The sequence below is a fragment of the Gopherus evgoodei genome, chromosome 3 (assembly GCF_007399415.2).
Source record: "Gopherus evgoodei ecotype Sinaloan lineage chromosome 3, rGopEvg1_v1.p, whole genome shotgun sequence".
NCBI classification, from domain to species: Eukaryota; Metazoa; Chordata; order Testudines; family Testudinidae; genus Gopherus; species Gopherus evgoodei.
In genome coordinates this window covers 125,516,884-125,537,263 of record NC_044324.1, presented here as the reverse complement: position 1 = coordinate 125,537,263, position 20,380 = coordinate 125,516,884, and the positions used below count along the sequence as shown (strand labels likewise).

General features: G+C 43.3%; 1 protein-coding gene across 1 annotated transcript in view; it reads right to left on the bottom strand.

Annotated features, from left to right (window-relative positions):
* CCDC170 (coiled-coil domain containing 170) overlaps positions 1-20,141 on the bottom strand; it is a 97,153-nt gene extending 77,012 nt beyond the window's left edge. The window contains 4 exon segments of the mRNA XM_030556593.1: positions 455-586; positions 13,715-13,742; positions 16,209-16,285; positions 19,855-20,141. Of these exon segments, the coding sequence (XP_030412453.1) occupies positions 455-586; positions 13,715-13,742; positions 16,209-16,285; positions 19,855-19,992 (375 nt within the window). The 5' untranslated portion in view covers positions 19,993-20,141.
* Positions 20,142-20,380: the final 239 nt, after the last annotated feature.

The following is a 20,380-nucleotide window of genomic DNA, read 5'->3' as shown; positions in this document are numbered from 1 at the left end:
CAACTAAGCTTCATTCAGTAATGGAAATAAAAAATGAGCATGTTAACAACTGGGAAAATATGGGACCCCTGGAATCAACAAATCACTCACATAACCACAGTGTTGAAATATTAACTTTGGTTAGAATTGTGAAATACTGTATTTTACATCCAAACACACACAATAAGAAAATCATCCTGGTGCTAACTTCAATTAACGAACAAGATAATGGTACAAAGACTGACAACTGATATAAGCAGAAAAAAAAATTGTGGCAAATCTGAATAAATGTAATCTGAAAAAAAAAAACAAAATCCCACAATTAATAAAACAAAAATACATTTTATATTCCCTCAAAGGAGATTTAGTGGATCCACTTTCTCCGCAACGTGTGCATAGCTCTCATTAACAGTAAAATAACTTTTAGGGGGTTCTTTTGGGGGGAAAGGAGGGAGGATGATTCTTTAAAACTTACCTCTGACTGGGCACATTCATACTTTACCAGAAGTGCTGCAAGTTCACTACGGGCAGTTTCAGCCACAGCCCGATAGTGATTTGTCTGTTCTCGAGTGACAGGTATATCCAGAAGAATGTGATCATAAGCTCCCTGGGAAAACATCAGTCAAGGCAAAATGAGAACCATCAGACACCATGTTTCTGAACAACTTTTCTTCAGATTTGTTCTGTCATTCAGTAGCTCAAAGAAAACACACTGAAAATGCTGTGCACTAACATTGGGTGCCATAGCCACCAATGGTGTAAACAGACATAATTGTACTCAAATCAATGGAGTCCCTCTACTCACACTGGTGATGAATTTGGCCCTCAGTGTGTTAAATTGTTAAAATTCTAGAGTACAGCAGCAAAGTTACTTACGTAATTATTACATGTTTAAACATTAAAGACAAAAAAAGCTTTACAGACTGTCCTTGGCCAGAGAGAGATTGTGTGTCTCCACTATTTCAGTATATTTAAACTCTGCTTCCGCACTGCACACTGATTTATAGTTTTGCAGACAATCAAATATCAATGTGGGGGTTGAGGGGAAGTAGTATGAGAGATTAAAAAGCATCAAAACACAATACATAGCCATGTAACTATTCACCTCCCAACACCACCCTGTTCCTCTTAGCTTGTTGTTCCTCTTAGCTTTTAGACTTTTCCCATTCCCCAGCAGACCATATCTGACATTTTGACAATGTATAGAAGTGTTCAGCTTTTAGATGCTCTAATCTGGATGCTCTGAATCCTGAGTTTTGTTTTCATTCTCCGAGTCAAAGAGCACCCTGCAGCACTTATCACGGGAATCCCAATTAGCTTAAGTAAAACCAGTCCATTTAATTTAGAAAAGAGAGAAATCAAAGCCATGCCTTCCAATTTAGGTCTACTCCAGGGTCTGGGCAACAGCCCCATTCGATAGGACACATTTTGTAGTTATTGTAGATTGAAACAATATTAAACCTGACATTCTTAGAGCAGAACTGTGTTTAGTACACGCAGGGAATGCAAAGGCGTAGGGAGAGGGCACACAAAAAAGCCTCTCTCTACCTCCACCAACTACCATGCAGAACTGAAACATAACTGTGGTCCTTGCACTGTTACAAAAGAAAGAAACTCCCATCCAGCAATACTGTTAGAGCTAGAAACCTCAGAGCAGGCAGAGATAGGACACAATCCACACTGCACACTGGCCTAAAGAGCTGGTCTCACTCTGGAAAGGGCACACTCCCTCCTCTTCAAGGGTTTCTCAGGGCTTGTCTACCCACAGAGTCATTCCTGATTAACTCCACATGTGGACACTTTTATTCCAAATAAGAATGTTCATGCATATTGTTCTTCAAGAATAGTTATTCCAGAATAACTGTTGTTAGGGGGCTTATTCCTTCACCCTCTCACTTCCCTGGTCCTTCTCGCATGAACAGAGAGCAACAATACCCAAAGTCCGAAGGTGCAAACAATTCAATGTTTATTGGGGTGAACTTTCAGCAAGCATGATTCCAGTTTCCTTCCTTAGTGTCCCCCTTCCCAACTCTGACACCACAGAGCCTTGCCTGTGTCCCTGTTCCCATTTCCTGTTCCCATTCCCCCCTTAACTTCCTGATTGACTGCAGACTATACAGTAAAACTTGAGCTCTGCTTAGCTATACCATAACCAATCATTTTACTGAAATTTAACTAACCAATCCTAACATACTGTAACATGGTTATTTAACCAATTATATCCCACCACCATAACTGCTTTACACCCAACAAAAATAATCATACAGCAGACGGAAACAATCACAAAACCAGACAGAGATTATACAGACAAACAATAGGGAAGTGGAGACTACAGTGGCAGAACAATGCAGAAATGAGGATTTCACATCCCAGCTATTGATAAGTGAGTTCTTGCCAGACAGGATGCTATCAAACTAAGTTTCCTTTCACATTTTCCAGGATCTTTCCTTTCTCTGGAGGTGACAGGAATATCAGGAAAGGATTGTATTCCTAACAACCCAATAGCCTTATTTCAATGTGACTAGTTTGGAATGTCAGGATGTGACCATACACTTCCCAGTTTATGGCTGCCTTTGCTGCTTAGCTGAAGGCCTTAGCCTAAGAACCAGGCCTCAGACTGTCACAGTAAGAGAAGGCCCTTACACCGGCAGACAGTGATTTTGATTCTTTCTTTCATACCTCTATAACTAGCTAAGCAATGAGAATACACCTAAATTCTTAAAGTATAGGCCTTTGCAGACAGGCCTGAATATCTATATCCTAACAATTGTCTCTGAAGAACTCCATCTGCAGACAAGTCCTCATGTCTATACCTCCAGGAGCTCCACTGAGGCAGTGCACCACACCAGACCCACTGCATGCCAAATTGCACCCTTGCATTTTGCATCCATATGTCTCTCTCCTAACTTGAAAGAGCGATGAATAAATAAAAAAGGGAGTTCACAATAGAAACCCACAGGCAACCTTATAGCTGGCAATTCAGCTATAATACAGAAAATGCATGCAGCAGTGTATTTTCTGAGCCTGAGTTTGGGATTATGCACATCAGTCACAAGTGGTGAAGATATTAAATTTATGCAGGTCATCCTAAGCAATTGTTTTGAGATATTTAAATTTTCTTCTTATATGACTTTGGCATCCCTCTGCTTGTAAAGTCAGGCTCCCTTATCATTTAAATCCAAACATATAAGCCCAAGAGGGAGAAGAAAATTATAATTAATATATTTTTAAAATCTCTAAAAACTACTACAAAGGTTTTCTATAGGTAAAATAATAGGTTACTATAGGTAAAATAATAGGTTACTATAGGTAAAATAATAGCTTACTATTTAAACCAAGGCAAGAAACAAGCGGTATGTATTTCCCTGGAAGAGGGAATGCAGAGCTTTCCAATTATATAAAGCTCTGGTTTCCTCAATGGGTCACAAGAGATCAGTGAAAGCTGTCACTGGTGCAAGACTGAATATTATCCCTCCTACTTCTGAGGATAGTCATTATTTTGGGGATAACAGTTAATTTCATATTTAAGGGGAAAAGGACAAAACATTTCTGTGGAAGGTTGTTTTAAGAAAACTTTAGAATTGATGAGAGTTGAGGAATGTTACCAGTCCTAGGGGTGAGAGAGTAATGAGCAGAATGCAGGGAAACATATTTAGGTACATATGAGGCAGCCAAAAGTTAAAGATAAATGTGATTTATTACACTGCTCTGGAATTTATCATGACTGTTATCACCACATGGATGCACACACGTTCTTCTCCTATGCCTATTTTAAATAGTAGTTTGGAAAAACATCAGCCTGCTCAGGATTAGTATCTTGGGAAAAGTCACAAAATAAATTATCTAGATGAAATAATGCCACATTTGTTCGTTGGTCAAATGTCAGTCTTTTAACAAACACTTGTTCTTGTCACTCCACGGCCTGGCACAGTTTTGGGGACACTATAAAAAGCACAGGTCTGGTAACAACACTATATCTTTCCAATGACAACACAAAGAATTTTCATTGTTTTGATGTTGTAGTGAATACAACACCCTGCTAATGTACTTAGTAACTAGTTCTGTTTGCTGATCAAAGCAGGTACACAAGTAAAAACTACACACTCTAGCACTGAAAGAGTAAATACTGACATTATAGCTTATAATCAGGGCTTCTGTGTTGGGTTTCTTTAGTTTATTAATTTCATTTTGGGGGTTTACTTTTTGCAATTTTCGTTTGATGTAATGTCCAAAAATTGGGTATTTTCAGGGCTTGCTCTCTCTGTATATACTAGAATGAGTAATGTATATTATTTTACATTACTCATTATAGTAGCTCTGTAATGAGTAATCTCTTTGTAATGTTCCCTAAAGCCCTTTAAAGTACTGGTTCAAAGAGCACTAAGTTAAAGCACAAGAGGGAACCTTTAGTGCATGCCAGCAGAGCTACCCAGCAACACATTAGTGTGCTTTAGAAATCACACCTTATCATAACCTTAGTCCCAGATCTGGACCTTAGCGTCCAAAATATGGGGGTTAGCATGAAAACCTCCAAGCTTAGTCACCAGCTTGGACCTGGTACCTGCTGCCACCACCCAAAAAATTAGAGTGTTTTGGGGCACTCTGGTCCCAATGAAAAACCTTCCCTGGGGACCCCAAGACCCAAATCCCTTGAGTTTCACAACAAAGGGAAATAATCCTTTTTCTCTTCCCCCCTCCAGGTGCTCCTGGAGAGATACACAGACACAAGCTCTGTGAATCCAAACAGAGTGACTCCCCCTCTCCGTTCCCGGTCCTGGAACAAAAGGACTTTCCTATTCCCCCAGAGGGAATGCAAAATCAGGCTAGCCACTTCAGCACACAGATCTCCCCAATTTCTTCCTCCCACCAATTCCCTGGTGAGTATAGACTCAATTTCCCTGAAGTAAAGAAAACTTCAACAGGTCTTAAAAGAAAGCTTTATATAAAAAGAAAGAAAAATACATACAAATGTGCTCTCTGTATTAAGATGATACAACACAGGGTCAATTGCTTAAAAGAAATATGAATAAACAGCCTTATTCAAAAGAATACAAATCAAAGCACTCCAGCACTTATTTTCATGCAAATACCAAAGAAAAGAAAACCATAGAACTTACTATCTGATCTCTTTGTCCTTACACTTAGAAACAGAAGATTAGAAAGTAGAACTACTTCTCCAAAGCTCAGAGAAAGCAGGCAGGCAGAGAAAAGACTCAGACACTCAAATCCCTCCACCCAAAGTTGAAAAAATCCGGTTTCCTGATTGGTTCTCTGGTCAGGTGTTTCAGGTGAAAGAGACATTAACCCTTAGCTATCTGTTTATGACACGCCCCCCAAATTGCAGACAGTGGGGAAGCTCACTGGCGGCAATTTCCTTCTAGAACTTGAAAATAAACAGATTAATACAACACATGCACCTTTACATATACTACTAAGTATATAACCAACAGACTTTTACATTTTAAGAACACTTTTTAACTACTGGATTCTGGGAAACTCTCACGGGAGAGTGCATCAGCAACTTTGTTAGAAGCTCCTGTGATGTGTTGAATTTCAAAATCAAAATCTTGGAGAGCTAAACTCCAACGAAGAAGTTTCTTGTTGTTCCCCTTGGCAGTATGAAGCCACTTTAGTGCAGCATGGTCAGTTTGTAGTTGGAACCGCCGTCCCCAAACATATGGGCGTAGCTTTTCCAGGGCGTACACAATGGCATAGCATTCCTTTTCACTGACTGACCAGTGACTTTCCCTCTCAGACAGTTTCTTGCTGAGAAACACGACAGGATGGAAGTTGTGATCTGTTGCTTCCTGCATGAGCACTGCTCCTATACCACGCTCAGATGCATCTGTTGTTACTAGGAATGGCTTGTCAAAGTCCGGGGCCCTGAGCACAGGGTCAGACATGAGCGTTGCCTTAAGTTGGGTAAAGGCCTTTTGACACTCATCAGTCCACTTAACGGCACTGGGCTGGGTCTTTTTGGTCAGGTCGGTCAATGGGGCAGCGATTTGGCTGTAGTGTGGTACAAATCGCCTGTAGTATCCGGCCAAGCCTAAGAAGGATTGGACCTGCTTCTTTGACTTTGGGACAGGCCACTTTTGGATAGCATCCACCTTGGCCTGTAGGGGGTTTATGGTTCCTCGACCCACCTGGTGCCCCAGGTAAGTCACTCTGTTTTGGCCTATTTGACACTTTTTGGCCTTAACAGTTAGTCCGGCCTGCCTGATGCGCTCAAAGACCTTTTCCAGGTGTAGTAGGTGTTCGGGCCAGGAGTCTGAAAAAATGGCCACATCATCGAGGTAGGCAACTGCAAATTCTCCCAGTCCAGCTAGTAGACCATCTACCAGCCTCTGGAAGGTGGCGGGTGCATTTCGAAGGCCGAAAGGAAGGACATTGAATTCATACACCACCGCATGGGTGACGAATGCTGACCTCTCCTTGGCAGGTTCATCTAGCGGTACTTGCCAGTACCCCTTGGTTAAGTCTATTGTAGAGATGAACTGGGCACGTCCCAACTTCTCCAATAGCTCATCAGTACGTGGCATTGGATAGTTGTCCAGATGAGTTACAGCATTTAGCTTACGGTAGTCCACGCAAAAGCGTATTTCCCCATCTGGTTTGGGTACCAGAACCACTGGAGATGCCCATGCACTGGTAGATGAGCGGATTATACCCATCTGTAGCATGTTCTGGATCTCCCGTTCTATAGCAGCTTGGGCATGAGGAGACACTCGGTAGGGTGGGGTTCTGATTGGGTGAGCATTACCTGTATCAATGGAGTGGTATGCCCGTTCAGTCCGTCCTGGGGTGGCTGAGAACAATGCGGCGAAGCTAGTGCACAGCTCCTTGATTTGTTGCCGCTGCAGACGTTCCAGGGTGGTTGAGAGGTTCACCTCTTCCACGCCACCGTCTTTTTTTCCGTCGTAGTAGACACCGTCAGGCCACTCAGCATCATCTCCCTGGACTGTAAACTGACAAACCTGTAAGTCTCTGGAATAGAAAGGCTTGAGAGAATTAACATGGTACACTTTAGGCTTTAGTGAGGAATTGGGAAATGCTATGAGGTAGTTTACAGCTCCCAGGCACTCTTGGACCGTGAATGGCCCTTCCCGTGATGCTTCCATCTTATGGGCCTGTTGCGCCTTCAAGACCATAACCTGGTCTCCTACCTTGAAGGACCGATCTCTGGCATGTCTGTCATACCAGGCCTTTTGCTCTTCCTGAGCATTCTTTAGGTTCTCTCTAGCAAGGGCTAAAGAGTGTTGGAGGGTGTTTTGTAGGTTGCTTACAAAGTCCAGAATGTTAGTTCCTGGAGAAGGCGTAAACCCTTCCCATTGCTGCTTCACCAACTGTAATGGCCCCTTAACCTCGTGACCATACACAAGTTCAAATGGTGAAAACCCTAAACTGGGATGTGGTACAGCCCTATAGGCAAACAGCAACTGCTGCAACACTAGGTCCCAAGTATTGGAGAATTCGTTGATGAATTTTCGTATCATGGCCCCCAAAGTTCCATTGAACCTTTCCACCAGGCCATTGATTTGATGGTGGTACGGGGTGGCAACCAAGTGATTCACCCCATGAGTTTCCCACAGTTTTTCCATGGTCCCTGCCAGGAAATTAGACCCTGAATCTGTAAGGATGTCGGAGGGCCAACCTACCCTGGCAAAGATGTCTGTTAGGGCCAGGCACACAGTGTTAGCCCTGGTGTTGCCTAGAGCTACTGCTTCTGGCCATCGGGTAGCAAAGTCCACTAAAGTCAGTACGTACTGCTTTCCTCTGGGCGTCTTTTTTGGAAAAGGGCCCAGAATATCCACAGCTACTCGCTGAAATGGGACCTCAATTATGGGGAGTGGCTGGAGAGGGGCCTTGACCTGGTCTTGAGGCTTTCCCACTCTTTGGCATACCTCACAAGACCGGACATACTTGGCAACGTCCTTGCCCATCCCCTCCCAGTGGAAGGACTTCCCCAACCGGTCCTTGGTTCTGTTCACCCCAGCATGGCCACTGGGATGATCATGGGCTAAGCTTAAGAGCTTCCTCCGGTACTTAGTTGGAACCACCAACTGTTTTTGCGGCTGCCATTCTTCCCGGTGTCCACCAGAAAGAATTTCCTTGTATAAAAGTCCTTGGTCTATAACAAACCGGGATCGATTAGAAGAGCTGAGAGGCGGTGGGGTGCTCCGTGCCGCCGCCCAAGCTTTCTGAAGGCTGTCATCTGCTTCCTGCTCAGTCTGGAACTGTTCCCTTGAGGCTGGGGTCACCAGTTCTTCCTCAGACTGTGGACTTGGGCTTGGTCCCTCTGGAAGCGATGTAGGTGATGGGGTTGTTTCCGTTGCTGGTGAACCGCTCTCCGCTGGTGCACCTGAGGGTATTTCAGGCTCTGGCTGAGCCTTTCGGGTATGGCTGTCTGTTGCTTCTGCCAGTTTTGGCTCGCTGGCGCCCTCTGGCGTTGAGTTTGAAGATGTGGTTGCACTTGCTGGTTGCTGTTCCAGTTCCGGGCCTGGGACTGGAGCTGCTGTGGCTGTTTCAGTGGTTGGCATGGAATCTGGATCCACTACCTCTGTCTGGGTCTCTGGTAACACAGACGGGGCGTCTGTGGACGGCTCAGGAACAGGAATGGGTCTGGAAGCTTGCCTGGTTTGGCTACGTGTAACCATTCCCACTCTCTTGGCCCGCCTCACCTGGTTGGCCAAGTCTTCCCCCAGTAGCATGGGGATAGGATAATTGTCATAGACTGCAAAAGTCCACATTCCTGACCAGCCTTTGTACTGGACAGGCAGTTCAGCTGTAGGCAAGTCTACAGCTTGTGACATGAAGGGGTAAATTGTAACTTTGGCCTTTGGGTTGATGAATTTGGGGTCAACGAAGGATTGGTGGATAGCTGACACTTGTGCCCCCGTGTCTCTCCACGCAGTAACCTTCTTTCCGCCCACTCTCAAATTTTCCCTTCGCTCCAAGGGTATTTGAGAGGCATCCGGGCCTGGGGATCTTTGGTGTGATGGTGGTGTAATGAATTGCACTCGCATGGTGTTCTTGGGACAGTTGGCCTTGATATGTCCCGGTTCATTACACTTAAAGCATCTTCCATCTGATGGGTCACTGGGCCGAGGTGAGTTACTGGAGACTGGTGAGGTTGAAGGGTAGGGTATCTGTGGCTTTACTTGGGTGGTATGTGGGGTCTTTGGCTGTCCTCGGTTGTAGGGTTTATGGTCTGTGTGCCCCCTGTGGTAATCGTTCCCCTTGACAGTAGCTTTCTTGCTTTCTGCCAGTTCCATCCATTTGGCTCCAATCTCCCCCGCCTCAGCGATATCTTTGGGATTTCTATCTTGTATGTACTGTGTGATGTCTTCAGGAAGACCATCCAAGAACTGCTCCATTTGTATGAGTAGGTTCAGTTCTTCCAAGGTTTGAATGTTGTTTCCTGTTAGCCAGGCCTCATAGTTTTTTGCAATGTAGTAGGCGTGTTTGGGAAATGACACCTCTGGTTTCCACTTTTGGGTTCTGAAGCGCCGACGGGCATGATCTGGGGTTATCCCCATCCTGTATCTGGCCTTGGTTTGAAAAAGTTTATAGTCATTCATTTGCAGCTTAGGCATTTCAGCTGCCACCTCTGCTAAAGGTCCACTGAGCTGTGACCTCAATTCTACCATGTACTGGTCTTCGGGGATGTTGTACCCAAGACAGGCTCTTTCAAAATTTTCCAAGAAGGCCTCGGTGTCATCACCTGCCTTGTAGGTGGGAAATTTCCTGTGCTGTGGAGCAATATTTGGCGCCGGGTTGTTAGGGTTGGCTGGCACATGCAGCCCAGCTTTTGCCAAGTCCAGTTCATGTTTTCTCTGTTTTTCCTTCTCTTCATTCTCTTTTTGTTGTTTTTCCATTTCTCGGCGGTGGGCCACCTCTTCTTCTTCTAGTTTTCTTTTGTGTGCTGCCTCTTGGCTGCCTGTTCTCTTTGGAAGGCTGCCAGTTTGATGCTTTCTTCCTTTTCTTTCATCTCCATCTGTCGCCTGTGTTCAGCTTCTTTGATTTGTTCTTCGGAGTCTATTTTTGCCTTAGAAGTCATGGTTCCTGTTTTCTTGTGTTGGGGTGCCCTTCGGTGTTTATCTTCTGAACTGCAGGTTCTCTGTTGCCTCCTGAAGTCTGCCTAGCAACAGTGCCTTTTCCCTTTTCTCTCTCTAGCTAATGTTCAATGAAGGGAAACCAGAAAAACCACTTTATTTGCATGCATATAAGTGCTGGTACTTGCCTCCTAATGGGAGGGCTATTGCATGACAAAAGACCCTTAACAGTTTGGTAATGGCGTCTTGCTTATCATGCAAGCCACAAACTGCCAGAGAGAGCAGAAAAAAAAATTCTCTCTGGTTCCCTTTTAAAACCAACTGTTTCTCTCTCTGCTAAAAAGCCCTTAGCAGAGAAAAGAAAAATATAATATTCCTACTGGCTTCTGGATTCTGTCTATATCCCACCGCTGCCACCATATCATAACCTTAGTCCCAGATCTGGACCTTAGCGTCCAAAATATGGGGGTTAGCATGAAAACCTCCAAGCTTAGTCACCAGCTTGGACCTGGTACCTGCTGCCACCACCCAAAAAATTAGAGTGTTTTGGGGCACTCTGGTCCCAATGAAAAACCTTCCCTGGGGACCCCAAGACCCAAATCCCTTGAGTTTCACAACAAAGGGAAATAATCCTTTTTCCCTTCCCCCCTCCAGGTGCTCCTGGAGAGATACACAGACACAAGCTCTGTGAATCCAAACAGAGTGACTCCCCCTCTCCGTTCCCGGTCCTGGAACAAAAAGGACTTTCCTATTCCCCCAGAGGGAATGCAAAATCAGGCTAGCCACTTCAGCACACAGATCTCCCCAATTTCTTCCTCCCACCAATTCCCTGGTGAGTATAGACTCAATTTCCCTGAAGTAAAGAAAACTTCAACAGGTCTTAAAAGAAAGCTTTATATAAAAAGAAAGAAAAATACATACAAATGTGCTCTCTGTATTAAGATGATACAACACAGGGTCAATTGCTTAAAAGAAATATGAATAAACAGCCTTATTCAAAAGAATACAAATCAAAGCACTCCAGCACTTATTTTCATGCAAATACCAAAGAAAAGAAAACCATAGAACTTACTATCTGATCTCTTTGTCCTTACACTTAGAAACAGAAGATTAGAAAGTAGAACTACTTCTCCAAAGCTCAGAGAAAGCAGGCAGGCAGAGAAAAGACTCAGACACTCAAATCCCTCCACCCAAAGTTGAAAAAATCCGGTTTCCTGATTGGTTCTCTGGTCAGGTGTTTCAGGTGAAAGAGACATTAACCCTTAGCTATCTGTTTATGACACACCTCTACAGGGCAGTGGTTTTCCCAGAATCCTGTACTTACTACCATATTATGCTTGCTACTTATTACAAGCACTTATCTGCTACCATCCTCCCTCCTGTTTTACTCCACCGGTTGTCTAACATCACGTGTTCAGATTTTTAGGACAGGGCTTTTATTTTTGTTCCATACGCATACAACACTCAGTATAACAGATCCCCAGTCCACGATTTGAACTTCTAGGCACTACCACAATACCAACAAATGAAATAGTAATATCACCATCTCTTCAGGCTGAATTTCATATTACTGTGAATTTCTCCTTTCCTCTAAACAAACATAAAATGAATGAATTTAACCACCATCTCTTATTCTCTAATATCATTACATAGGAGTCTCATCAAACTGATAAATACAGCACAAAATAATAGAGTAACGTTGTAGAGGAAGATCCCTGATCCTCAGCAATACAAAAATGCCTTACTGCCTGAGGATCTAAAACCTGCACTGTTCATCTAGGGACAGATTGACAAAGGTATTTAGATGGCTAAAGATGCAGACAGACACCTGAGGGATTTACAATAGTCCCTCAGTAGGTTCCGCATCTAACTCACATTAAAGTTAATGGAAGTTAGTTCCTAACTCAGGCACTTTTGAAAATCCCTCTAAGTATCTATTTGCATCTTTAGCCACCTAAATACTTTTCTCAATCTGCCCCTAATGATCATTGTGGCACCAGGGGCTGGGAAAGTTGGAACTTCTATATTATTGTCCATGTGGATTTTCTATATATATACACATGTGGGTTTTGGGGAGTGAATATGTATATTTATGTACACATTAAGTAAACACATTAATTTCTACATTTTGCTACTTAGTTTGCACAAACCTGACTGGTGAGCCATACTAGTGCCAAGCAGTTAGCTAAGATATTAAAGTATATTAAGCAGATCTGGCACTCCCTCAAACAAGAACAGAAAAGCCCACTTGCATAATGCTTCATCTCTATCATTCATTCTTGTCTCACAAGGTGGTGCAAACAACATGAAATAAATTAAATAACATTTTTAAATAGTATCAGAGGGTAGCCGTGTTAGTCTGGATCTGTAAAAGCAGCAAAGAATCCTGTGGCACCTTATAGACTAACAGACGTTTTGGAGCATGAGCTTTCGTGGGTGAATACCCACTTCCTCAGATGCATTATTTTTAAATAATAACTACAAGCGAGTTTTATCAACTGTCACTCATGTAAGATCTGCATGGTATAATTCAGTTCAGAAGAAGTGTCTCCAATGCAGAGCAATAAAATTCAAGTCATTAAAGTTAAATGAAAACAATCCAATCCATATAATACACACGTAACAGAGGCCTCTCCTGGCCCTTCCACATGGGGAACAGCGGCAGCAATCTGGAGTGGATTATGGAAATCCCAAAACCAGCTACAGCCAAAGAGGTAAGGGGTTAAGTCTGTGCCTTCTAACCTCCCCTCCCCACCAGTTCCAGGGGAACAAGCCCATTATACTGGACCCAGAATCCAATCCTACAACTCCTTTATATGGGCAGCAGCAGCTGCCAGGAGAAGCCTTCACATATCATCATTTGCTCAACTCCGTAACTTGGACTCTTGATGCATTATTTATTTCATTTGCTATAATACCTTTCATTGGTGTCCCCTTTCATCCCAAGTGCAAGCAGGTGGATACCCCACCACAACACATGATGCCCGAAACAGAATCTCCACTCTTTGTAGTCTAAACATGCCCCTTTTCCTGGGGTTTTTGGCTTTATTGGCTGATCACACAATGAGAAAAATGCAAACCTCAGCCTATGGGTGTTCCTATGGTTTCCCTGTAGAGACTTATCTGACCTAGGCCCCAGTTTCCTGTTACAAAGAGCCACTCTCATCTTCCTTATATAAAGAATTGAGTCGGCAAGCTGCACCTGCCACAGTGAGTCAGCAGAACTTCAGCAGCTTATGCACAACTCTACCACCTCCTAAAGAAGGTGAACCACCAAAACCACCTTGTTACACTCCCCTGCCTTTTGATATCACTGCAATACTTTAGTTGCCCACCATCATTCTCTTCCCATTATGTTTTTGCCATCTTTCTTTCTTTAATTCACACAACCCCTTCCCCACCATTCTTCACTACCATTTTAACCCCAACAACTGAACTCTCAAAATCCCTAATACTAGTGAAACAAATATATAAAGAAATATACATCAAAACAATGAAAACCCTCCATAAGACAAGTGTCAACCACCATCCTAACTGACCAGTTGGCACACTGCATCCCTTTCCCCAACACTTTCTCTGTTTCGACCCCGCACGCTATTCAGAACAGGGATGGCATCTTTCTCTGTATCTGAAAAGCAACTAGCACATTTCGCAACAGAAATAAAAAATGACTCACTAACCTTTTGTGCTTCTGTTCTTCCTTTGTTTCTAAAGAAACAAATGGGAGAAAGAATTGAAAAAAAAGTTTGATATCAAAATATAGAATATTTGAGAATTTTCACATATCTGTTCTATTGACCTATTTCCTGTTGTTCCATCAACAAAATAAGGGCATAATAGCAGGAAACAGCAGGTGTAGGGAGAGTTTCTGTAGCAGCCCCTCAGAGGCCCCAGCCACCAGAAGCCCTCCAATAGCAGCCACAGCAGCCTTCAAACACTCATCTACTCACTGTCATGATAGACTTCTTCACACGGCCTGTGATCTCTGCTCCAGTTACATTACCAACTTTTGTCCTGTCACCCTCTCTACCTTTACCCCCTCTGATCTCCTTCCTCTTCTCGCCTCATCAATTTCACCCCTCTTCTTTTTACCCAATTTCCCATTTAAGCCCTCAGGCACAAATAAAAACAAAACAAAAAATAAATTCCATGCAATAAACATGACACGAGTCAATCTTAATCATAAGCTGTTATTTGTATGTTGCATCCCTTTCCACCACAATTTAACAGTTTTTAGTCTTTTTAGATTGCAAGTTCTTGGGGAACTGTTTCTGCCTATATATTTGTACAGTGCCTAGTACACCAGGTCTCAACACTGATTGGAACCATTGGGTCTTAGCACAATTAAATAAACAAATAAAAAGAAAGGGAAAAAGCTGACTAGCATTGCTAAACCCAAAGCTTCATCTTCTACGTCATACCAGATTCTTATTTAACAAAATAAAGAAGAGTTGTGCTGACAGTGTTTCTATTTTTAATTACATTAATATTCATGGACACACATGTGCATTAAAAAGGGGCTCATTCTGAACAGTTAGGTCAGGGGTCCCCAACACGGCGTTCACCACAGTGTCTAAGTGCACCCGCGTATTGGCCAGCGGACAAGCATCCACCGAAATGCCGCCAACAAGCTGCATCATCCAAAGGTGTTGCCGCCAAAATGCTGCCAATTTTTGGCAGTACTTCAGCAGCGACGCCTATTGATGTTGCCACTTGTTGGTGGAATTTCGGCAGATGCACGTCCACCACACGGTTGGGGACCGCTGAGTTAGGTCAATAGGAGGGGTGAGATTTTGGACTGCACCTCTGATAGTATGTCTACACTGCAAAAAAAGAAAAAATGGTATGTTCTTAACTAGGGTTATCTACCCTGTATTAACTAACACAGATTAAAATAGCAGCCAAGATGTGGTAATTTGGCTTTTAACTAAAGTTAGCCTGTAGGACAGCCAGGAGTTGAATTTGAGCTCTTAACTCAAGTTAAAAGCTAAATTGCCATGTCTTCACTGATATTTTAACCACAGCTAGTTAATGCGGATTAGCTAACCTGAGTTAAAGAACACATCTTTTTTGCAGTGTAGATATACTATAAGAGAGAAAGTACAGAACTAGCAAGCCTTGGTGGGTGGGGGTTAATGTGGCTTTAAGCCATTCTTGCACCATCCTGATTCTAGACAACTTTGAGAAAAGGGTCTGTTGAAATCATGGCAGCCTGTCCCTGACAGCCTGTGGGTGACAGTGTTTCCCCCTCACCCCCACCGACACACACACCAGGCCTTGCAAGGGTACCCCAGAGGACAGCCTATGGCTGTCTTCCCTAATTCCACTAGCTGTGCCAGAATTCTCCCAGAGTTGAATCCACACCTTTTAGAGCCCTTTCACACAACTTTGGTCATTTTACCTGGAGTAAAGGGCCCAGAAATCTTTGATATTAAAGCAAAATAATAATACACCTAAACCAACAGTTCTCAAACTTTAAAATCTAGCATATGAAATCTAAAACTCAAAAGTACTTAGTGTAACACCCTTATAATAATAACCAGTGTAGTTATAATGGATTCTACTCTGATAAACCAATCCATGTGGGTTGTGAGTTCAATCCTTGAGTTGGCCACTTAGGGATCTGGGGCAAAATCAGTACTTGGTCCTGCTAGTGAAGGCAGAAGGCTGGACTTGATGATCTTCAGGGTCCCTTCCAGTTCTATGAGATAAGTATATCTTCATATAGAATTACTGCATTTCAGTTTTATTCTCTTTATTTTCACATTATGGAAAAGGTTGAAGACAATGATCACTTTTCACTATATCCTTCATCATCACAATCAAGTCTGCCTGTCCAGTTAGTCTTCTCCTTTCCAAACAGATCTAACTTTTGACTTGTAATTCCTGCCAATCCTCTGATTATTTCTGATGTGCTTCTCTGGATTTTTTCAAACATTACTGTATCTTTTCTGAAACAAGCATAATAGTCCAGGTGAATAAAATCAATTACTTCTGGCATTTTCAGTGTTTCTCTTCTGAAGGTAAGTCCTGCCCAATCTGCTGTAGTCATTAAAATATTGTTAGACAGATAAGAATCATTCTCCCCTATTGTTTATGTATTAACAAGCCTAATTCAAAGTTGTTTAATATGCTCAAAAGAAAGTCACACAGCAACCAAAAAGTTATTCTTACCTTCCAACACTACAGACAGCGGTTAAATTCGCTTTCTCTTCCACTTGTCTCTTCATTATGGTGAGTTGATCTTGGACCTAAATGTGATAAATAACTGTTTAGGATGGTTAAGAACAGCAGTTATCTCAAGACAATTATGCAAACATTGATATTTCAGCTTTTATAACAACATCTTACATCTTCTGATAAAGACTTGATTAATTAAGGGATGTAGTAAAAAGAAAACATCAGGGAAATAGGTCCCTCTGCTGCTTTGCTTCAACAGTTTAGTGAAATAAATGCTGTGGAAAAGCTGAATGTTTTATTATTTGTAATTATTTTGATCTCAACACCTCTTATATGCTTTAAAAAACAAAAATGGAAACAGAGTACAGATCTTGCTGCCAGCAGACGAAGCGTGGGAGGAATGAGAGGCAGCAACAGCAACTGACTGTGCAGAAAGTCACTGCTTGCTCACATGCAGTTTCACTTGTTTGCTTTGTTTTATCTATTGGTTGGTAGACAACAAACAGTATAAGGCTTTGTAGAAGAAATTAGTATTAATGAGAGATTTGTAAATGGAGGAGAGACCACAAAGGTGATGGACATTCTAACAATGCCAATATTCTATTTTAATATCCTCTTTGTCTTATGCTTTCTATGTCATGCATTTCACTGAACAGATATATGCTTATGAATATACAGCTGGCTTGCTCACAGCATAAATTTTAAGGGTCACATCCTGCATCTCTGTCTATTCCACCAGCTCTGATCAGTCACAATTATTACATATACTTCTGCATACCTGCAGAAGTAATTTTAAGTGTGTTTTTCATTTAGAAGTCACCTAGTTACAGACCATTTTTTATATTTCTTTTTTACTATCGATTCTAAAATATTAGAAAACTTTTCAATAGCATGAGTTTTTTTAACAGGTTGAAAGCTGTATTTACTAAAATGGCAATGAACTTCAGAATGTTGAAAAACAAAAATTCTAAGCAGAGCAACAAAACAATTTAGCGCAATAGAAAAATCACATCCCACTGTTAACAAAAGTCAGCTGATACTCAGCCATTCACTCTATTAATAGCTGTTTTTCCTACTGAATAAAGTATTGTTAAAATGATGGACTTTTACATTAACTACGCTTTTTGCTATTGCTTTAGCAGGCAAGTGGTTTCATTTCCTTCCAAGCAACATCCTTGAGCCTCACCTTTAACTTCACATCAAAGCCATCATACCACAGTTTCGAAGGAATCAGTTTGAAGAAAGATAAGAAACGCAATGAAGAAGAGCCTTGGATAACACAAGTAAATTCCTAGCACACTGAAGATACTCCCTTCTGCAACATTTAACAAGAAAAAATTTTGTCCTTGAATTTGTAAAGATAAGTTTTAATTATCAGTCAGACTTTATTTAAATTTTTGAATCAACTATCTCTAGTGCTCTGTAGTATGTGAATCAATGCAGCTGCTTAAAATTGACAAAATTATGAGGTGAAACTAAAAACTGAAACAAAAAGGGAACTTGTAGTCGCATTTTGCAGTATTAAAATCAGTGTCAGTCATCCTCCACAGAAACAAGCATTTGAATAAAAAGGCTATCTTTTTCCCCCTCCAAGTATCTGAAATGTCTGAAAACTGGCTAACAGATCAATAGAACAGCTTTGAGGCAGCTAGAAATTAGCCATTCTGTCTTGGAAACACTAGACTAGAATTTATTGAACTTGAAGAAACTCTGCCCAAACTTTTCCAAAATTCATGCCCCCTCTCAAACACATTAATTGCAATTAAAATTGCACACCCTACCCCTCTCAGACCCTGGTGTTAATCTCAAGGATTAGCTCTTTTCCCAAGTTTGTAAATCCCCTGTCACTGGCTTCAGGAGAACCTTCATCTGATTTTTTTTTTTTTTTAATTCCTGATGTTGTGTATCAATCTGGAGGCATCCAATGGCAAAAAAATGAAATAATTCTTCAAAAGTAAAACTGGAGATAAAAGTCAACTGAGTCTAGAAATGCTGGTTTAGCAGTAACTAGAAGCAGGAGAGGATTCAAAAAGAGGCAAATAAATTCTGCATACAAAAATATGAACCTTGGAACTGTGAAGGATCTGTGGAAAGTCTTTGCAGACCCTCTTATGCTATGGAACACAGTCTGAGAATCACTAAAACAGGTAGGGTTTTTATCAGCTGTTAGGTGAGCTGCATTGCATGTTCTTGTCTAAGGCTTTGTCTTCACTGCTAAAAAGAGTGTGTTTTGACACATGATAATTAATATGCATTAGCAACTGCACTGTAAAATCCCAGTGGAGAGAGGACATTATAATTTTACCATGAGATAAACTAAGCAAAGTCAATCATCTGCAAGGAGTATAGTGTTAGTAGTGTACACAGAAAATCTTCAATCTATCTCACCTCCATTCTGTAGGAAACCATCTAGACATGCATTTGTTGTTACACCTCTTAAACCCAGAGATCTTCCAAAGGCCAAAAAGCCACTCCTCGAAATTGGTGGCATAGGTGGGAGCACACATCATAAGAGTCAGGATGGAGAACGGTTTTCAGAAATAGCACAGGCAACAAAGGGGTAACAGGTCTTCAGCAAAGTGAGTACACTCTACTCTACTAGAATAACCATTAAAACTTGGGTGTCACAGCTGCATATAGCAAATATAGAAAAATATTTGAAAGGAACATAAAATTACAATGAAATGCAGGTTGATGCCTTTTTTAATTTTGGAGGGGCACAGTGTTATTTAAAAAATTTAAGTAAATATCGTGATAAAATGTGCTGGATTAGTGACATGTTAGTTAAAATGGGAATGAGGAGGTTGGGATGCTTACTGGGACTCTACAGTGAGGCTGAGGACCAGTATGTGGCAGAGGCCAGAGTCAGCCAGGAGTTCTGCTGCTCAGCCCTGGCCTTTGGTTCTGCTTCCCAACCCATATTTGTGCCTCCTCACCGTGAGAAGCAGGTGCTTTCTCTGGTGAAGCACCTGTGATTCTGTCCACATTTACACTATGGTGACTCTACTGGCATAGCTATGCCAGCAGTCCTGTAGAAGAGGCACAGCTTTTCTGTCACTGTAGGAACACACCACCTGGGGGGAGACACAGTAACTGGGAGCAAGCCTGGGGTGCTAGAATGCACTGATTAGCAGCAGAGCACCTGGATACCTCTGGGTCCCCAGGCCCCTGCAGTCAAAGCTCAGCTCCCTGGCCCTAGGATGGCTCCCTACAGCCCTTTCCCACCTCTTGTTCTCTGTACTACTCTTCAGGACTGTTTCTTCTGACTCACAGTGTGACTCTACAACTGTGCATAAACTCCTCGACCCTGGAACTAGGCAGCCAAGCTCCCGGGAGGGGTGCAACGGGATTCTGCAGCGGGCTGGGACCAGGGAACTAAGGGTGAAGTTCCATTGCTCAGTCCATCCCGCCCCCACACACATACAGCCTGCCTAAGAACCGTTCCCCTGCCCAGCCTTAGGACCGCACAGAGCAGTGAGATCCCGGCGGAGGGCTGCAGGAAGACGCTGAGCGCAGAGAAGAGCAAGGTCCTGGTCCCAGGCAGCGCAGCCTGATAGGAACAGGAGGCTGGGGGACGCTGCATCCAAGCCCGGCTCTGCCCCGCAGTCCGTGCAAACCGGACAGGGACGCGGCTGGGTACCTCAGCGGCGCGGGGCGCTGTAGCCGCGGGGCAAGGGGCGGGCAGCAGCGCCGCGTTGCTGGTCACGTCAATGAGCCGGGAGCAGGCGGACCCCGCGCGCGAGCTGCCGTCACTGCTGCTGAGACTGTTGCTGCTCATGTTCCCCGGGGATCTGCGCCGGAACGTTCCATTCAAATCTTCCCTGCGGCTCTCTCCTCGCGCCCCCAGCCTGCAGCGCACAACGTTACCCGGGAAGCGGTCGCCATGGCGACGCGTACACTGAGGAGGCGGAGCTTCCTCAGCTGTCGCGAGACTTGTCCAAATAGCATGGGCCTGTTGTCGTGGCCGAGGCAGGGGTCTCCCTGTCCCGCGCGGCCTCGGGGCGGGTGCTGGCCGAGCTCTGGGTTCCGCGGTGGGCACCGGGGCAGCAGCGCCCCCGCCAGGCGCCACCCCCTGCTCCTCATCGCAGCCGCCCGAGGGGGTGCAGGAGGCGCTGGTAGCTGGTGCTTCCGCCCCTGCCCCACCTAGTGCAGAGCCGGCCTCAGCC